This window comes from Aspergillus ambiguus, assembly GCF_047715705.1.
Source record: "Aspergillus ambiguus strain CBS 117.58 unplaced genomic scaffold BDV59scaffold_14, whole genome shotgun sequence".
NCBI classification, from domain to species: Eukaryota; Fungi; Ascomycota; class Eurotiomycetes; order Eurotiales; family Aspergillaceae; genus Aspergillus; species Aspergillus ambiguus.
Window position 1 is genome coordinate 521,155 of NW_027395527.1, and position 16,661 is coordinate 537,815.

Below are 16,661 nucleotides of genomic sequence, written 5' to 3' on the forward strand. Positions count from 1 at the left end.
GAATGGGCCCTGAATGCAACTCGTGCGTCGCTGCTAACATGGATTGGCCTAACTCCCAAGTATCGTGCACCCGATGTGGTCCGACATTATTTCTCGACCACGTTCCCCAGACGGTAGAGACTGAAATGGGCTACTTCAGTAGCGAACTCGGGGATTTCCTTTATCGCCTTGAGTGGAATGACTTGAGACTTAGCCTTGTAAAGGATTTTCGCATTTTCCACGATCTGCTGCAACATGAGCTTTTTCAGGTCGTCCCAGCCGGTGGTTGATTCATAAACCTGCTGGATCGCCGCAACCAGCGATCTTTTCTGGGGATTGACGAGGAAAGTCTTTGCGAAAGTATCCTTGGCCTTCACCTTCAGTTCTGGGATCTGAAAATAGGCTCCTTGCTGATACATCAACACGTGAAAGCAGGGTTCAAGAGAGGGGTCAGGTTGCTGTCCCTAGGCGAGAGTAGATGAGGGAGCCTTCTCTTCTTCAGACTTAGAGGCTGGCAGAGGCAACACAAGGTCAGGTGGGACATAGGTGCTGAGATCCGGGATGTAATCCCCTGTGTAGAGAAACTCGAGGGTTTTCTCGACGAGGATGGGATCAAAGTCCTGAATCTCGATCTTTCCGGAGGATTCCTTCGCGATTAGCGGATATTCATTCTCATAGGATGACTGCACGACACATTTTACCTTGGACGCACCATCACAAGCTCGCGCAAAGTAGCCGGACTGAGGACAGACGACGACACGATGTGCTGGGAAGACTTTGTCGCGGCAGGTGATTGTCAAGTCGCTGTACTTGTCGCTTAGATGAAAGCTTCTTGACACAGGGTTACCGTTAGTGGGATATTTGGCTCTTACTTCGTATAGAACTTACTTCGCAATGCAGCCCAATTTCTTCATGGACAAATCTTCGAGAAAGTCAAGAGCCTTTCTCTTTGTTCCTTGGCCAGTGTCGGTCATTTTGCTGGACTGAGATTGATGATGGGAATGTGATGGCTGCAGTGGATTGGGCCGAGGGATGAAAGGAGACAAGGTGAGCTAAAGGAGCGAGTGATGTGATGGTGGTCAACAGCAGAAGATGTATGTATAACGATAATCACGTGAGAAACACAATGTTGTGGATATAGATTCACTACGTCAAGCGCTGAGTAGCGAGTATGAATCCCGAGTGTACGCGTTTAGAACCTCTTATTGACGATGTTTATATTCATGTGCTACTTTCACCCCGAAGCAAGCGGACGCAGGATTACAGCTGAGCAGATATCACGCTCATATTAGACCTGGAGTAAAAGGAGGCTGATCAAAGAATACACGGATTATCGTATCTCGTCCCTCATACAAAAAGGAAAATCGACGTTAGATGTCGTTCAGATCGTTTCAGGTCACCGCGCAGCATTCTCTTCATCGACCTTGGACGCACCACCCATATCGTAGCGACTTTCGGGCAGTTGGTTGAGTTCATCCTCGCGATGGTCAAGCTTGTAGTTGGTCAACCAGAAGCCGGCACCGCCAATAAACGCAAGAATGGCCACCACCGCATAGTTCCACACGAGGAGGGGGTCATTGCTGAGACCGACAAGCGCCTGACCGATGGCCGAAGAGAAGGCGTTCATGAACAGGGCGACGGCCTGGACCAGCGAACGCATGTTCTTGGGGGCCTTGGTGAAGGCGTACTCGAGCGAGGTGATGGACGCGAAAATCTCGGAGATACCGCCCAGCACGTAGGTGAGGGCTTGCACCCAGACGGAGATGGGTGAGTGCGAGCCGTACTCATCCAGACAGAAGTTGGCATTCTTGCCGCAGCGGCCCTTCTTGTAGATGTAGTACTGGGTGACGGTGGCGGCGATCATCGACAGGCCCGCGGTGAAGAACCCGGCGGTAATACGCTTGATAGGCGTGAACTTGAAACCGATGCGACGGAAGAAGGGGTACACGAGACGGTCCATGATCGGAATGAAGATGATCAGAGCCAGTGGGTTGAGGTTGTTGATGATGTCGTTGGGGACGCCGCCTAGGTGCATGGTGGCCGCCTGCGAGGTGAGGTTGTTCAACATCTGATTGTAGGCGAGCCCTATATGGAGTCAGTTGCCGTTTGAAGCGGATTGGGGATATTGACTGACAGTAGAGTGGATACCACAGGAACACGGTGCAAGCCTTCAGTCCACGGGCGACTTCGTCCACCCACTCATCGTCAAAGGTCATCCACTGCGGTCTCTGTGCGCCAAGCGCGGATGGCTTGACGCTATCCCAGAAAGGCTTGGGATTTTTTTGGAACCTGATTTGTTAGTGAAGGATCTCCAACAGATCACGGAGACCACGTACAGTTTGACAGGGTTCAACGACCAGCGACCCTTCATCGCCAGCCTCCAGAGGCGACCCGCCTGCAGATAGACGGAACCAGTCGGCGGCACCAGATAGTACTTGTTCCGGCAGAGGAACAGAACGGTGGGACAGAACATGAACATGATGGTAGGCAAGAAGTAAGACAGCCAGAAGCCGACGTAGCGCTCGGCGTAGACCATGCTGATCTGGCCCAGGATCGAACCGATATTGATCATCATGTAGAAGTACAGGTAGATACGGGAGACGGTCGCAGCCGGATCGACAATGATGCGCTCTCCGGAGGCCAGGGTTTTGATGTAGGGACGCTCCTCACGGTACTGTTCTGCGATGAGGGGCGAGATATTGGATCTGAATCTTCCATTAGGGGGGTCCCTTGGTAAGACTTGGAGTAACTCACTTGAAACCACCGGTTCCGATACCCATGATGATCAGACCGATCGAGAAGCAAGCAATGGCACCTTTGGGGTTGGCAATGACCTGGGGAATGGCGGAGATGATCAGAATGGTGTGACCGACGAGGGCCGCGCCGATGGAGAACATGATAGTGCGGTAACGACCCCAGTACTGATCGGCCATGAAGGCACCAGCCAGAGGCATGATATAGGACCAGAAGGCATTGACTGGGACGGTTAGAGACAGTGGGACAAACAGGGAGAAACGCGCATACACAAGGTCAAACCGGTGGAAGCCTGCTGGCCCATTCCCAGCGCACCAGGCACATCATTTCCCGGGGTGATAGAACCCGTGGTGGAGCCATCGGGCAGAGGACGCTGGATGAAGTTGACGACTGGAGGGTCAGATTAGTCCGGGCTGCGATGATGTTTACCGGATGAGCGACGTACAAACCGCAGTGGTGCCGTAGTAGGAGAAACGCTCGCACAGTTCGACAAAAGCTACGGTGAACGCGGTCCAGGGAATATCGCCGGCGACGCGACGCAGAGTCGACATTTCCTCGACGGTGGGATAGACCTTGTCAAGGGCATCGTGGGAGCCCGCGGGGCCTTCTTTGGAGGCAGTGGCTTCCTGGATACTGGGAACGACGGAGATTTCCTTATCGAAGGCGAGGTCTCTCTTCTCGGACTGCATCTCGTGGGAGGCAGTGGAAGACCTGGCGACCTCGACGACCTCCTGGGGGTCGGAGGGATTCATGATGGGATGGATAGAAGAGAGGATGGAGGGAGGGAGGGAGGAAGAGGATAGAGGATGGAGAGGAGGAGGGAGTGAGGGTGAGGTGAGGGAGGGAAGTAGGGCAGGGAAGTCGCGTGATATTAATAGGACTGGACCTCATGCTGACTTCTTTTCTCATCATCCAACTTCTCCCTTCCCTCCAGTCCCTCGCATTATCCCATCAATTTACTTCATTCGCCCTGTTATCGTCTCTCGCCTCCCCGTCTACCCTCCTAGGCGACGGAGAATTGTCTGAATTGGTGCTGCACCGCTGGTAACCGAGCCCCAGGCGACTTAGTCTCCCTAGTTTCTTGTCTGTTGCGGCTAACCTTCACGAGTCCAGATGCTTCCATCCCCTCAGTCCCTGGAGAGACATGGCTCGGGCATTCCCGACCAGAGGGACGGGTCCCTATCAATTCCCCAATTCTAGCACGAGGATGATAAGCCGACTCGCAAATGAAACGGCCCAACCGAGGTGTTAGTCCAACTTGGCGCAACTCCCTCCAGTGACGGACCGGTGGCGCAAAGCATTAGGCCCTTGGCGACGGCCTTGGCTGGCAGGTCGGATGCAACCCTCCATGGCTCAATCCCCGGGGGATTGTTTGGTAACTCTAATGGTTTTCCAGAAGTCTATCCCATCTCTGGACTGGGAATGGCGGAGGTATACCCCGGACCGGGGCCGAAGGATTGCGCCACTGATACGAGATGCGACTGTATAATCAGACGATCCCTGAGGTACTGGATTCTCAAGAGTGACGGCGGACAGGGATAAAGAATACTGGTCATTCATGCAAGGTTCCGAAACGTGTCGAGTCGAGGTGACCCTCGGCCGTTACACGGTGTCTACGGTGGACGCTGAACCCAAAGGTCTGTGTCCCCTCCAACCTGCTTCCTCGATCAAACAGGCCCTCTTTCCCGTTTCTCCCGTGGGAACACAAGGCTTATTTCTCCTCCGTCTTCTCGGCCGCCTTTCCCCGCTCCTGATTCTTCCTCGCATTGCCCTCCAGCCCGTACAGCACGTCCGCCGACATCCCCGGGATCACCATATCGAATGTCTCCCGGATCACCGCGTACTCATAATACCCGCAGCGCGCAATCGGCTGCGTCTTGCGCACATCCAGCCGCCCCTCCGTCAACACCTCGTCCTTGATGTGCACCGCCACCACCCGCCCGATCACCACGTCCACCGATCCCATCGGTGGGTTCCCTGGCAGCCGCACGGTGGAGTGGTACCGACACTCGAACTTGACGGGACTCTCGGCCACCATGGGCACGTCCATCGTCGTGGCGGGCTCCTTGCTCACCCCGGCGTGCTCGAACTCGTCCACCCCGTAGGGGAATTGCTGCGCCGAGATGTTGACTGCCTCCCGCAGATCCCACGTCGCCAGATTCCACACGAACTGGCCCGTCGTCTCGGCATTGATCACCGTGTCCTTGCGTCCCCCCTCCGCCGTCTGGTTGGACGAGAACATCACATACGGCGGATCAAACGTCAGATTGTTGAACTGCGAGAACGGGGCCAAGTTGGCTTGGCCGTGCTTGTTTTTCGTCGATATCCACCCGATCGGTCGGGGGACCACGCATGCCTGAGAGTCTCAGACGTGTTCGATATGTCGCTCATGCTGGGACACATACCTTGAAGGGGTCATGGGGGAGGTTGTGCTCAGTGACGCCCGGTTCGTAGTACATCTTCCTGGTCTGGTTGAGCAAGTATCATGTCGAGTGCGGCAACCGCGGTACGGCTTATATATCCGATGATCGAACGGGAATTCCCCGATGCTCTACTGCCGATTGTGGAGAAGTCGATCCGAGAACCGAAGTCCGAGTTGGACTTTGCGACTGTATTAACCAGACCGCCCTGTACGCGGTATGTATCAGGGCCGAGGCATGGACATGACTTACAACGCAGCAGATAATCAATGTATCATCGTCATATTCTAATATCATAGACTCCGTGACCATAGACAACCCAACCCATAGCAAAAACAAGAAAAACACCCTCCCAAACATATATACATTACTGCGTCTAGACCAGCTTCTTCGCCCCCATAAACTCCATGTCCTCGTCGATGCGACCCTTCTTCGCAAACTTGATATCGTCGAGATAGTTATCCCGCGGTAGCCAAGGACCCTGGTTCGCCGCCTTGGGCAGGTCGCCCTCCGCCTTGGTGACATATGTCGAGTTGAGGTTCAGCAGCCGACGCGGCTGCAGCTGTTGCGCCTTGGTTGGGGTCAGACGGGGCACGGCGGCCTGCACGCCGCGCTGGTCGAGCTCCTTGAGGAACCGACACAGGAACTGTGCGGTGGCGTCCGCTCCGAGGGTCCACGAGGCGTTGGTGTAGCCGATCACGAAGGCGGCGTTGGGCAGATCCTGCAGCATAATGCCGTGCCAGAGGTACTTCTCGTGCAGGTGCAGCGGAATGCCGTCGACACTCAACGACGTGCCGCCCGCGATCTGCAGCCGCAGCCCCGTCGCCGTCACGATGATGTCCGCGTCGAGCGCGTCCCCGGAGTTCAGGTCGATGCCGGACGGCGTCACCGAGCGGATGGTGTCGGTCTTGACGTTGGCGCGGCCCGTGTGCAGACTCTTGAAGAAGTCGCCGTCCGGACACACGCAGAGACGCTGGTCCCAGGGGTTATAGCGCGGGCGGAAGTGCGGGTCGTGGGGAATGTGGCGGGGGAGTTGGCTCTTGACCGAGAGCCGCAGGATGAAGCGGGCGAGGGTGGGGAACGTCTGGCAGAAGAGGAAGAACCACCGCGAGGTGATCAGCCAGCTGAGACGCTGGATCTTGCGGTGGAGGGCGGCCGGGAGGATGTAGCTGAGCAGCGTGCGACGGCGGTTGGGGAGGGACAGGATGTACGTCGGGCTGCGCTGCAGCATCGTGACGTGCGAGGCCTTCTCGGCCATCTTGGGGAGCAGCGTGATCGCCGTGGCGCCACTGCCGATGATCACGACCTTCTTGTCCTGGTAGTCCAGGTCCTCGGGCCAGAACTGCGGGTGGATGATTTGCCCCTGGAACTGGTCGAGTCCGGGGATCTCTGCCTGCAGGGGAGTGTGGTAGTCGTAGTATCCCGTACCGAAGATGATGAAGCGCGCGGAGATCGACTGGGTCTCCCCAGCGTGCTCGACGGTCAGCGACCAGCTGTGGTCGGCGGAGGTCCAGTCGGCGCCGATCAGCCGGTGCTCGAAGAGAATGTTCTCCTTAATGCCGTATTGCTCGGCGGCGTTGTTCAGGTACTTGACGATAGCCGAGCCGTCGGCGATGGGGTTCCCCTGATCCCAGGGATGCCAGGCAAAGCCGAACGTGAAGAGGTCCGAATCAGAGCGGATGCCGGGGTAGCGAAAGAGATCCCAAGTGCCTCCCAGACTGGAACGGGCTTCGAGGATGGCATACCGGCGGTTGGGGAATTGCGATTGCAGACGGTAGGCGGCGTTGATACCGGAGATGCCGGCGCCGACGATGACAACGTCGTAGTCGGCCATGATGAAGGATTAAGAGGGTGAAGGAGAACTGACGAGGCAGAGAAGCAGAGTTGGGGCGATATTATATAGAGCAGAGTGGTGATGGCGACAGTTCACATGCCTCGGTCAGGGGCATCAACGTTCTGCATTCCTATAAGAGCAAGCGTCGCGAGCAGAAAAAAGCTGGGGAGAATCTGGAGATCTAAATAGGCGCGAGAATCGCAGGCACAAACGAACCGAGGTCTGGTCTGCAGGCGTTCGTTGTGGTGGAGTTGACGCAGTGCACGTTGGTGGACGAAGAAAATGAGGATGATCGTCAGTGGAGTCGCGTATTTCCTTTTTGGGCAATCGTTGCGACTCACATGAATTTCCCCAACTTCGTCTCCCTCCACACGTCGGTCTCGTATAACTACGACTTTCAGTGCTCGTCGGGGTCGCATCATGCCATCGCTCCCATCGCGACCATGCTCAACACCGCCATCCCCCTCTCCCTCCGGGAGAAGCTCGATTTCCTCCCGGCCTTGACCTCCGTCGCGCTCACCGTCGTGTGGGCCATGTTCTCCGGTCTCTGGAGGTCCAAGAAGTATCCCAAGTCCTGGCTGCTGCATGTGGGCTATGCGATCTTTCGCAAGGCCACTACGCGCATGAGCATCGCGCAGATGCAGTATATCATGCCTCCCAGCAACAAGGTCTATGACCTGTACGTGCGCAAAGCCAAGAAGACCGCCGATACCATTGACCTGGGCCATGGGGGTCTGGGACACTGGGTCGGGGACCGCAATGCTGAGAACGTCCTCGTCTGGTTCCACGGTATGTTCCCCGCCGTAATGCGAACACTTCCAACATCCTAACGGACTATAGGCGGCGGATTCGCGCTCCCCTCGAACCTGGGCTACTTCGAGTTCTTCTCGCAGCTTATCGCCGAAAGCAACAAGTCAGGCAAATCCCTCGCCGTTTTCGCATTGACCTACACTCTCTCGCCGCACGCCGTCTATCCCACGCAGCTGCGACAGGCCGTCGCCGCCGTGCGCTACGTGCTCGAGAAGACGGGGCGTCCGGCGCATCGCGTCCTGCTCGGTGGCGACTCCGCCGGTGGCAATCTCGTCGGCGGCGTGCTCTCTCATCTGGCGCACCCGCATCCTGAAATCGACCCGGTGCCCGTGTCAGACCTGCTGGCCGGCGCCGTCATGATCGCCCCCTGGACCTTCCTGGAGGCCGACTTCTCCGAACAGGAGATTGACTCACGCGGTGATCTCATCACCCCGGCTGTCGCAGGTCCCTGGTCGCGTGCCTATCTGGGTACGTCTAAGCGCGACTATTACACCGATCTGTCGACCGCGCCGACGGACTGGTACACTACGTTCCCGGTCAAGAAGATCCTGGTCACGGCCGGTGGCGCGGAGATCCTCCTCCCTATCGTGCAGGACTTTGTTGGCAAGCTGAAGGAGGGATTCCCCGAGGTGGAGCTGTGCGTTGGCGAGCGCGAGGGCCATGTGGCCCCGATCTATAACCTGTACATTGGAGACCGGACGGAGACAGCGCAGGGGAAGCGTGTGAAGACTTGGTTGCGGGAGACTATTTAATGATGCTTATATTGTTACATGATATATGGTTCCAAGGTTATAAATCCAAGATACCCATACTGGAAAATGCTGCAATACAACCCGTGTAATTCATCTGTATAATGGTATCTACATTAAACTATTGAAACATGATTCGTGTCTATCTGCACCCAACCCTATCTACTGCTTCTTCTGCCATTCACGCAGCTTCCGCAGATCCATCGACGCCACCTTGCGCACATGCTCCTGGATCCACGTCGGGAATGCGCGCACCAGACTCGCCGCATGGTAGTACTCGGGCAGGATGACCTGGCCGCTGCTCTGAGTGAGGATCTGCTTGACAATACCAGCCGACACCTTCTGGGGAGTCAGCACCGGCTGCTTGAACTCCTTGCCGGCGTCGGTCAACTGCTGGATCATCGGAGTGCGAACCCAGAGGGGATGGATCACACTAGATACGTCAGCCCAGGTCCCTTCACAACCCCTCGGAGACGCTACATACCTCGTGCGCACCTTCGGCGCGTTATACCACAGACGCAGTTCCTGCGTAAGCGACTCGTGGAAAGCCAGCGCACCGGCCTTGGAAGCACAATAGTCGGCCATCTCGCCCAGCGCGACGAAACTGGCCATGCTGGCCACGGTGATGACATGACCGTGGTTGTTCTTCACCATGCTGGGGAGGAACTCGCGCACCATCCAGAAGTGCGACATGATGTTGACCTCGAACGTCTGGCGGATCTTGGCCTCGGGCTCGTCGAGTATGGTGCCGTCGTGGCCGACTCCGGCGTTGTTCACGATCACCGTCGGGTCGCCGTGGTTCGCGCGAATCTGCTCCGCGACGGCGTGGATGTTGTCAGAGGAAGTGATGTCGGCGCGGTAGAAGCTGACGTTGGCAGCTGTGCGATGTTAGCGTTCGTCCAGCGCTTTCATGAAGAGGTGTCCGGAAGCATTGGGGACGCCTTACGCAGGGTGAACGATGGCTCGTTGATGTCCAGAATCACAACGCGCACTCCCTCCTTGGCCAGATCCTCCATGACCTGCTTGCCGATTCCACTGCAGCCGCCAGTGAGCAGAACCAGCTCGCGAGCATTATCCCACCGGCCGGCGCCCTGCCACGCGTTTGCGCTCCATCTGGACAGGGTGCGGTTGGTGTGGCGGGCGATGCCCAGCGCCAGCAATGCGGTCAGCGCTTTTGGGACCAGCGGGTGCAGCACGGCGGACTGCACATTGGGAGGGAGATGCGACAGAGCAGTCTGGAACCACTGGTTGCAGAACTGCAGGGACTGATCGAGAGACATGGCGAGGTGAGTTGTGGTGGCGAAGGCGGAGATATGATATCAGAATGTAGTATGATGTGAGGAATGCGCAGAAGCTCTGGCGGTAACTTATATTGAAAACCGGCTAGTTAGCACCGAGGCAGCTTCACGTGGATGTCGTCCCAGTGAAGTCGAGGAGTGACAGCTGGGGGCAGTTAGGGTACGAGTTGATTACCCTTTTGGGAAAGGATTGCGAAGCCGAGGTGGAGAGAATTTCTCTGCCTCTTCGCCATGATCTGGGGTTTGCCAGCCAATTTCACTCTTTTTTCCCAACAATCTCCCCTGATCCATCGCGCTGCTTACTGCAACCGGGGGCGATCGACGGCGCTGGTCCAGTTCCATGGCTCGTAGCCCCATGGGTCTATGTGGATTCACATGGAAGAGCAGCACATGGCGATCACTGACGTCGTGCGGAGGGGAACATCCCAGCAGCAATCCTCTGCAGTCGGCAGGGGAAACTTCATGATTAGAAACAAAGAGCCTGATTCTGGCTGCCTAGAGCCATCATGAACAGGCTATGCCATCGTGATGCTTCTTCTCGACTCTAACCGAGGCTGCCGATCCGTGGAGCCGTCCAACTATTCCATCCGAGATGACCCAGTTGCACAAGACAGCGTATGATTTGATGGATCATGGAGATTAATTCATAAAAATTCCTCTGAACCCACAGTCCGAGTACATATCCTCCGCATACCCCGGATTCTAGGGTTTCTTTCCATCTATGCTTTATACAGCCTCACCATGGACACATTCCTCACCACCGTTCTCCTCTCCCTGTTAGAGGGGTTTCTCCTTCAGCGCACTTATCTGGTCGATTCGACCTTTCGCACCGTAACGTTAGGCGCATTTGGCGTCAATCTGGCGCTTCTCGCCGTCTACAACATCCTCATCTACCCGTATTTCATCACTCCGCTGCGTCATCTCCCGACGGTCCCGGTAAATATCCTCACCCTAATCCCTATCGACAGCAATGTCTAATGCAAAACAGGGAAATCTCAATAATGCCCGCATCATCTTCGACGACCCGCGTGGTCGTACGCCACTGGAGTGGATGAAGACCATCCCCAACGACGGTCTCATCCACTTTCGCAACGTCCTGAACACCAGTTTCCTGCTGGCCACCAACCACAAGGCTCTCCTCGACATCATGAGCACCAATACCTACGATTTCGAGAAGCCGCCGCGAGCCCGCGAGTTCCTTGCCCGCATCATCGGCTTCGGCCTCATCCTGTCCGAGGGTCCGGCCCACAAGAAACAGCGCAAGGCACTGCTGCCCTCCTTCAACTTCAAGAACATCCGCGCCATGTACTCCCTCATGTGGGAGAAGACCGGATTGCTCATGGATGAGTTGGAGAAGGAGATGGCGCTGAACCCAATGGAGGGATCGTCCGACAGCCGCGAAGGCAAGATCGAAATGAGCGTGTGGGCAAGGTACGTTTACTCTCTCCTGTCCCTGCTCGTACGCTAACGACCATGATAGTCGTCTCACCCTCGATGTCATTGGCCCCGTCGCCATGGGGAGAGACTTCAATTCCCTGCAGAACGCGGAGAACGAGGTTGCCGACAGCTTCCTGGCCATTCTGGAGCCCACCAAGGAGAAGATGCTCTTCCTTGCTGTCAACTTCGTCCTGCCGCAGTGGCTTGCGCAGCGCCTCCCGTGGCAGCTGAACTCGGTCATCGCAGACACGACCACCTTCCTGCGCAATCTGTGCAAGGACATTGTGCGCGAGAAGCGCACCACCATCACCGCCACCAAGGCCACCGCCGAGGAGCTCGAGGCTGACATCCTCGGCACGATGATGCTGGGAGGCGACTTCACCGACGACGAGCTGGTTGACCAGATGCTGACATTCCTCGCTGCCGGAGTACGCACCACCCCCCCAACAACCAATTGTCTCCCCTTTATACAATCTAGTGTTAACATCTCCTAGCATGAAACCACCGCCAGCGCCTTCACTTGGGCCTGCTACCTGCTCACCCTAAACCCCGACGTCCAGGAACGCCTGCGTGCCGAGATCCGCGAGCGCATCCCCTCCGGGAACCATCCCATCACCTGGTCCGACCTGGAGACTCTCCCGCTCCTCAACGGCGTCTGCCAGGAGGTGCTGCGCCTGTATCCGACCGTCCCGGTCACCCTGCGCGAGGCCATCCGCGACACCACCGTCGCCGGCAAGCACATCCCCAAGGGCACGAGGATTATCCTGTGTCCGTATGCCATTAACCGGAGTCCTGAGTTCTGGGGCGCAGACGGCGAGCAGTTCAAGCCCGAGCGCTGGATTGACACCGACAAGAACGGTAACTCCGTCGTCAACCACACCGGCGGCGCGTCGACCAACTTCGCGCAGATCACCTTCCTGCATGGCCAGCGGTCGTGCATCGGGAAGGATTTTGCGCGCGCCGAGCTGCGGTGTGTGCTGGCCGGCGTCGTGGGACGATTCCGCTTCGAGATGCAGGATCCAAAGCAAGAGATTCATATTGCTGGCGCTGTGACGACGAAGCCGGTGGAAGGCATGCATCTAAGAATGGCCCGCGTGGACGAGTGGTAGATTTGCTGCTTTTGTTTATGACCTGTAACGATAATGATGCTTTTTCCATGACTATAATAATACATTTGATGTTCAAGCCAGACTCATGACCGCACCTTCTTTCGCGAATGCCCATGCGAATGCCCGTGCCCATGAGCGTGATTGTGTCCTAGATGCTCACTGATCCGATGCTTGCCTTGCATCGTCTCAGCTGCATCTTCTTCGTCTTCATCGGCGTCTTCAGGGGATGGCCATCCCTCCCAACCGTCCTCCCATAGCCCCATCATCGCCTCCTGCGTCTCCGTCTTGGATGCACGCCGTTCCATAACCGTCTCCCACTTCGCCATCTCCTTCTCTGTCAGCAAACACTCGTCAAGGAGCCCTGTGATGGCCGTTTGGTCTATCCCCTCTCCGATAAAGACAATTTCCTGGCGTCGATCGCCCCAGTGGCCCTCAAAGTCGTCTTCAATCGACTTCCGCACGTCGGCATCTTCTGGCCACGCCTCGTCCGGCACTTCGACGAACCAAGGCCCGCCGCAGCCGACGGTCAGCATGCCGCCAGCCTGGCTCCATTCGCCGAACTGATACGGCCGCGTAGCGAGCCAGAAGAAGCCTTTAGACCGTAGGATTGGCCGGAGCACCGGATTCTCCCGTCTGTTGGCGAGGATTTTCTCGGGGTCTTGCTGGGCGAAGTCGGTGACTTCGCCGTCGCTGTCCTCTTCCTCTTCCTCGTCATCTTCGTCCATGTCTTCGTCTTCCTCGTCGTCTTCTTCGTCTTCATCTTCGTCGCCCGCATTCTGTAGGATAATAAACTTATCATGCAGAAGTGCAAACAACCGGCGTGGGTGAAACGGCCGTCGGGCTCTATACACGAAATTATTGATGCCGTACCTGCATTCATTAGCATCGTTTGCCACAACCCGATAAAATCAGGAGGGATGCATACTCCAACGTCTCCGGAACCGGTGCCAAGCGCTCCCCATTCCCCGTCTCTCGCTTGGTCATCTCATGTAGACTGCGCAGCCAGCCCGCGCCAGACGCCGCCTTGAGGAAGTTAAACCGCCCCGTGTCGAGGATCTCGCGCACATCGACGCGGGAGTAGCTCGTCTCGAGCACCTTCGCGGCCGGGTTGAGCAGCTTAAGGATGGAGCGGATACGGTCGCGGGTGTCTTCCCGCACGGTCTCGATCTTATTGACGACAATCACGTCCGCGAACTCGATCTGGTCGACCATCAAGTCGGAGATCGTGCGTTCGTCCTCCGGTACTGTGTCCTCGCCGTACCGGTCTGAGAGGAACTCGGCCGTGTCGAAGTTGGAGAGGAGGTTGAAGGCGTCGATCACGGTCACGGTTGTGTCGAGGCGGGCGAGGGTGTGCAGGCCGCCCAGTTCGACTCTGCGTGGGGTTAGTATACGGTATTCCGGTGGATGGGGGTCAGGTCGGTCACGCACATTTGGTCCAGAATCTTTCGCTCATCTTCGTTAGCGACGTCGGCCTCTAGGAGGGCCGAGCTGAACTCCGCTGTGAAGGTCTCGGCGACCTGCATTGGCTCGCTGATGCCGGTGCTTTCGATGACGACGTATTGCACGTCTTCTTGGTGTGTGAGCTGAGCCAGCTCGGAGAGAAGGTCCCCACGGAGTGTGCAGCAGATGCAGCCATTCTGCAGCTGAATGAGGTTCTCTTTGGTTTGGGAGACGCGGTGGTTTTTGATGAGGGTGGCGTCGATATTCAGGCTGTTGTATGTTCGTTAGCTCAGTGGATGAAGGACGAGTTGCATCGAGTATACCTGCTCATGTCATTGACAATGACAGCGATGCGGAAGCCATGATCTGACTGGAGGATGTGCTCAAGAAGAGTGGTCTTGCCACTTCCCTGGTATTGTTAGCATGGTAGACGCAGACGGGTCAGGAGCCTTACCAGGAAACCTGATAGAAGGGTCACTGGCAGTTGGCGAGGCTTTTTGCCCCCCGGCTGGCTTGTGACTGGGAAGGATATGGATTCGGGGCCCGAGTTGATGGTCATTTTGGCGTATGGTAAGAAGCAACAAGAGCAATACTTTTACACGCTTGCGTCTGGTCTTTATATAGTCCTCATCTGTGTATACAAGGATGGCAGCTTGTCCCCAAGGTGTCCTCTATACATACATGCAGCATTGATAATCGACAGTGTGATTGGCCCGGTGTCTATCCAGACGACTCCAAGGTACTTTGGTGGGGAGTCTCCAGGGTCCCCGTAGCCAAGGTCCCCATCTTCGAATGAGGTTGGGTTGATTATGCGCTGTTTGGTCGACTATATTATGTGGAAGAGAATAGGTCTCTGGTTGTTCTTGTCGTTGGGGTGGGGCGTGGTCGCGATATATTATGCGTGTTCTGATTATAATACCGGGTGACGGCCTGCAGGGTGTCACGGCGATCACGATGATTACCCGTTTGCGCACAGCATACTAAACCACCATATAATTCTCATTAGTACTCTGGATCCAATTATCAATGCCCGTCTCTCTGTAGAACTAAGCGGAAAAAGCATACCTAAGTAAGGACATTGTAATTACAGAATCGTTCGAATTGTATAAATGACTGGATCATGTCAAAAAAGGGGTGAAAAACCTGTCTATTATGGTTTAACAACGACGTGATTTACATTCAGTATAGTAGTTGGAATGGAGAAAATATGCTTATACTTATGATGATTTATTTATACATAGATTCCCAACATGAGTGGTCATAGTTGCGGGTCCAGCACTACCGTATACACCGTTACCGCTTCGTCGAGGTCGAGTTAGTCGACGACTGACACTCTACACCAATGTCACCCTGGATACCCTGGCAGATGATAACTGGTGGACTGCCCGCCGGACTGGTCAAGTCAATATCGGCCAGATGGATGTCCGAGCACACGGCATTGGGCGAGCAGACCAGATCCGCCACCACCTTACCCTCCTTGCCAGACGAAGTGCCGTGGATATTCTCGAAAGAGATGTTGGTGATATTCACGCTGGACGGGTACTTGGCGCAAGTCGCCGCGTCGATATTGAAATAACACTGGTCCAGCACCACTGGGTTGTCGGTGTTTTCAATGTGGATGTTCTTATAGGTGATGTTGTTGATGCGCCCGTACCCGACATCCTGGCCGGCCCAGGCCTTCAAACGGGCTCCATTCTGGGGGTGTTAGCAACGGCCAATCCGGGCAAAGCTGTGGCCATACCTCTCCGTTCAGCAGAGTCACATTCTCGATATATGCATTCTCGATGATGTCCATCACACCTGGATATTGTCCGATACTGCCCATGCTGACACCGTGGGTACCATTGCACCACAGGTTCTGCACGAAGATGTCGGTGGTGTTGGGCTTGGGCGAGAAGCAGTCGTCGCCCACGTTCACTCGGGTGTTGGTCACAGTGAGTCCCTTGACGTTGTACGAGTCAAAGCCGTCGGTGTTTTTAGGGAGCGCCTACATTGTCAGATTGCTACATGCAGAAAGATAGCAGTCGACTCACTGATGCGTTCGTAGAGAAAGCGTTGATGTAGACGTCGTCGAACGAGATGTCGTTTGATCCGACAAAGAAGTTTGTCCAACAGGGCGAGTTCAACTGCGTGATACCCTCGACAGATACTCGAGTAGCATTCTCAGTCAAGAAAAGGATAGGCCGGTAGAAGGTGTTGTCAGGGTCCTGAAAGTATGAGCCAGAGTCTTCAATCCCGTTGAGTGAGCCTACCAGAATCTCCTGCCCAGCAAACTCATTGTACCACCGTTGCCCATTACCATTGAGAACACCAGATCCAAAGATCTTAATGTCCTTTCCACCCCATCTCCAGAAAGTGATCGACTTCTGGAAGCTGTAGTAAAAGTTGTTCTTTTGCCAGTAGGGAACATCATCGGTGAACTGCACCGTCAGCTCATATGCAAGCCACTGCTAGGGCAATAAATACCTTGAGCTCTCCATCCAATTGCACCTCGACGTTGTTCAAGAAGGTCAGATCGAGCTTCTTGCCAATGACGTACGTCTTGCCCTTCTGCAGGAGCAGTCGTCCGCCATGATTCGCCCGGGAAATGCCCCAGAGGAAGTCTTTGGAAACATCGTCGGTATCATTGTGTGACGACCGAATGGTGACGGTGCGACGATCGTGATACTTATGATGGTGGGCGCCAACGCGTTTCAACTCGTGGGTTTCCTTGGCTGGAATCACCCGCGCCCCGGGGAGGACGCCGTCCACAGCGAAGGCGCTGACAGCGCTTGCGAGAAGAGCAGCGGTAAAGAACTTCATGGTGGAGAGTCGGTGAATTCTTAACTGTG

The 16,661-nt window shown here is 55.8% G+C and overlaps 8 protein-coding genes across 8 annotated transcripts; 2 read left to right on the top strand and 6 right to left on the bottom strand.

Moving 5' to 3' along the window:
* Nucleotides 1–86: 86 nt before the first annotated feature.
* BDV59DRAFT_201795 (BTB/POZ domain-containing protein) lies at nt 87–953 on the bottom strand (the record flags this gene model as incomplete). Its single annotated transcript, XM_073693893.1, has 3 exons — nt 87–443; nt 507–810; nt 868–953. 3 exons carry the CDS (start codon nt 951–953, stop codon nt 87–89), a joined length of 747 nt encoding a protein of 248 aa, XP_073548390.1.
* A 422-nt stretch (nt 954–1,375) lies between these two features.
* On the bottom strand, nt 1,376–3,485 carry BDV59DRAFT_193093 (putative MFS peptide transporter; the record flags this gene model as incomplete). The annotated part of the gene is made up of 6 exons (XM_073692161.1): nt 1,376–2,064; nt 2,114–2,268; nt 2,316–2,684; nt 2,734–2,956; nt 3,004–3,123; nt 3,179–3,485. 6 exons carry the CDS (start codon nt 3,483–3,485, stop codon nt 1,376–1,378), a joined length of 1,863 nt encoding a protein of 620 aa, XP_073548391.1.
* A 959-nt stretch (nt 3,486–4,444) lies between these two features.
* BDV59DRAFT_193094 (flavin reductase family protein) lies at nt 4,445–5,192 on the bottom strand (the record flags this gene model as incomplete). The annotated part of the gene is made up of 2 exons (XM_073692162.1): nt 4,445–5,089; nt 5,139–5,192. The coding sequence occupies 2 exons, from the start codon at nt 5,190–5,192 to the stop codon at nt 4,445–4,447; spliced, it is 699 nt and encodes a 232-aa protein (XP_073548392.1).
* A 144-nt stretch (nt 5,193–5,336) lies between these two features.
* BDV59DRAFT_27679 (flavin-containing monooxygenase) lies at nt 5,337–7,158 on the bottom strand. Its single transcript, XM_073696109.1, has one exon. It carries the CDS (start codon nt 6,985–6,987, stop codon nt 5,530–5,532), a length of 1,458 nt encoding a protein of 485 aa, XP_073548393.1. The 5' UTR covers nt 6,988–7,158; the 3' UTR covers nt 5,337–5,529.
* Nucleotides 7,159–7,430: 272 nt separating this feature from the next.
* BDV59DRAFT_193096 (lipase/thioesterase family protein) lies at nt 7,431–8,549 on the top strand (the record flags this gene model as incomplete). Its single annotated transcript, XM_073692163.1, has 2 exons — nt 7,431–7,776; nt 7,828–8,549. 2 exons carry the CDS (start codon nt 7,431–7,433, stop codon nt 8,547–8,549), a joined length of 1,068 nt encoding a protein of 355 aa, XP_073548394.1.
* Nucleotides 8,550–8,708: 159 nt separating this feature from the next.
* BDV59DRAFT_207731 (SDR family oxidoreductase) lies at nt 8,709–9,951 on the bottom strand (the record flags this gene model as incomplete). Its single annotated transcript, XM_073695057.1, has 3 exons — nt 9,493–9,951; nt 9,031–9,424; nt 8,709–8,979 (listed from the first exon to the last, which is right to left on the bottom strand). The coding sequence occupies exons 1-3, from the start codon at nt 9,824–9,826 to the stop codon at nt 8,709–8,711; spliced, it is 999 nt and encodes a 332-aa protein (XP_073548395.1). The 5' UTR covers nt 9,827–9,951.
* A 442-nt stretch (nt 9,952–10,393) lies between these two features.
* Nucleotides 10,394–12,429, top strand: BDV59DRAFT_27733 (cytochrome P450). Its single transcript, XM_073696110.1, has 4 exons — nt 10,394–10,780; nt 10,833–11,275; nt 11,325–11,709; nt 11,776–12,429. The coding sequence occupies exons 1-4, from the start codon at nt 10,586–10,588 to the stop codon at nt 12,388–12,390; spliced, it is 1,638 nt and encodes a 545-aa protein (XP_073548396.1). The 5' UTR covers nt 10,394–10,585; the 3' UTR covers nt 12,391–12,429.
* Nucleotides 12,430–12,473: 44 nt separating this feature from the next.
* On the bottom strand, nt 12,474–16,632 carry BDV59DRAFT_207733 (CobW domain protein; the record flags this gene model as incomplete). The annotated part of the gene is made up of 9 exons (XM_073695058.1): nt 12,474–13,260; nt 13,316–13,762; nt 13,819–14,100; nt 14,154–14,239; nt 15,169–15,525; nt 15,572–15,817; nt 15,864–16,037; nt 16,083–16,250; nt 16,297–16,632. 9 exons carry the CDS (start codon nt 16,630–16,632, stop codon nt 12,474–12,476), a joined length of 2,883 nt encoding a protein of 960 aa, XP_073548397.1.
* Nucleotides 16,633–16,661: the final 29 nt, after the last annotated feature.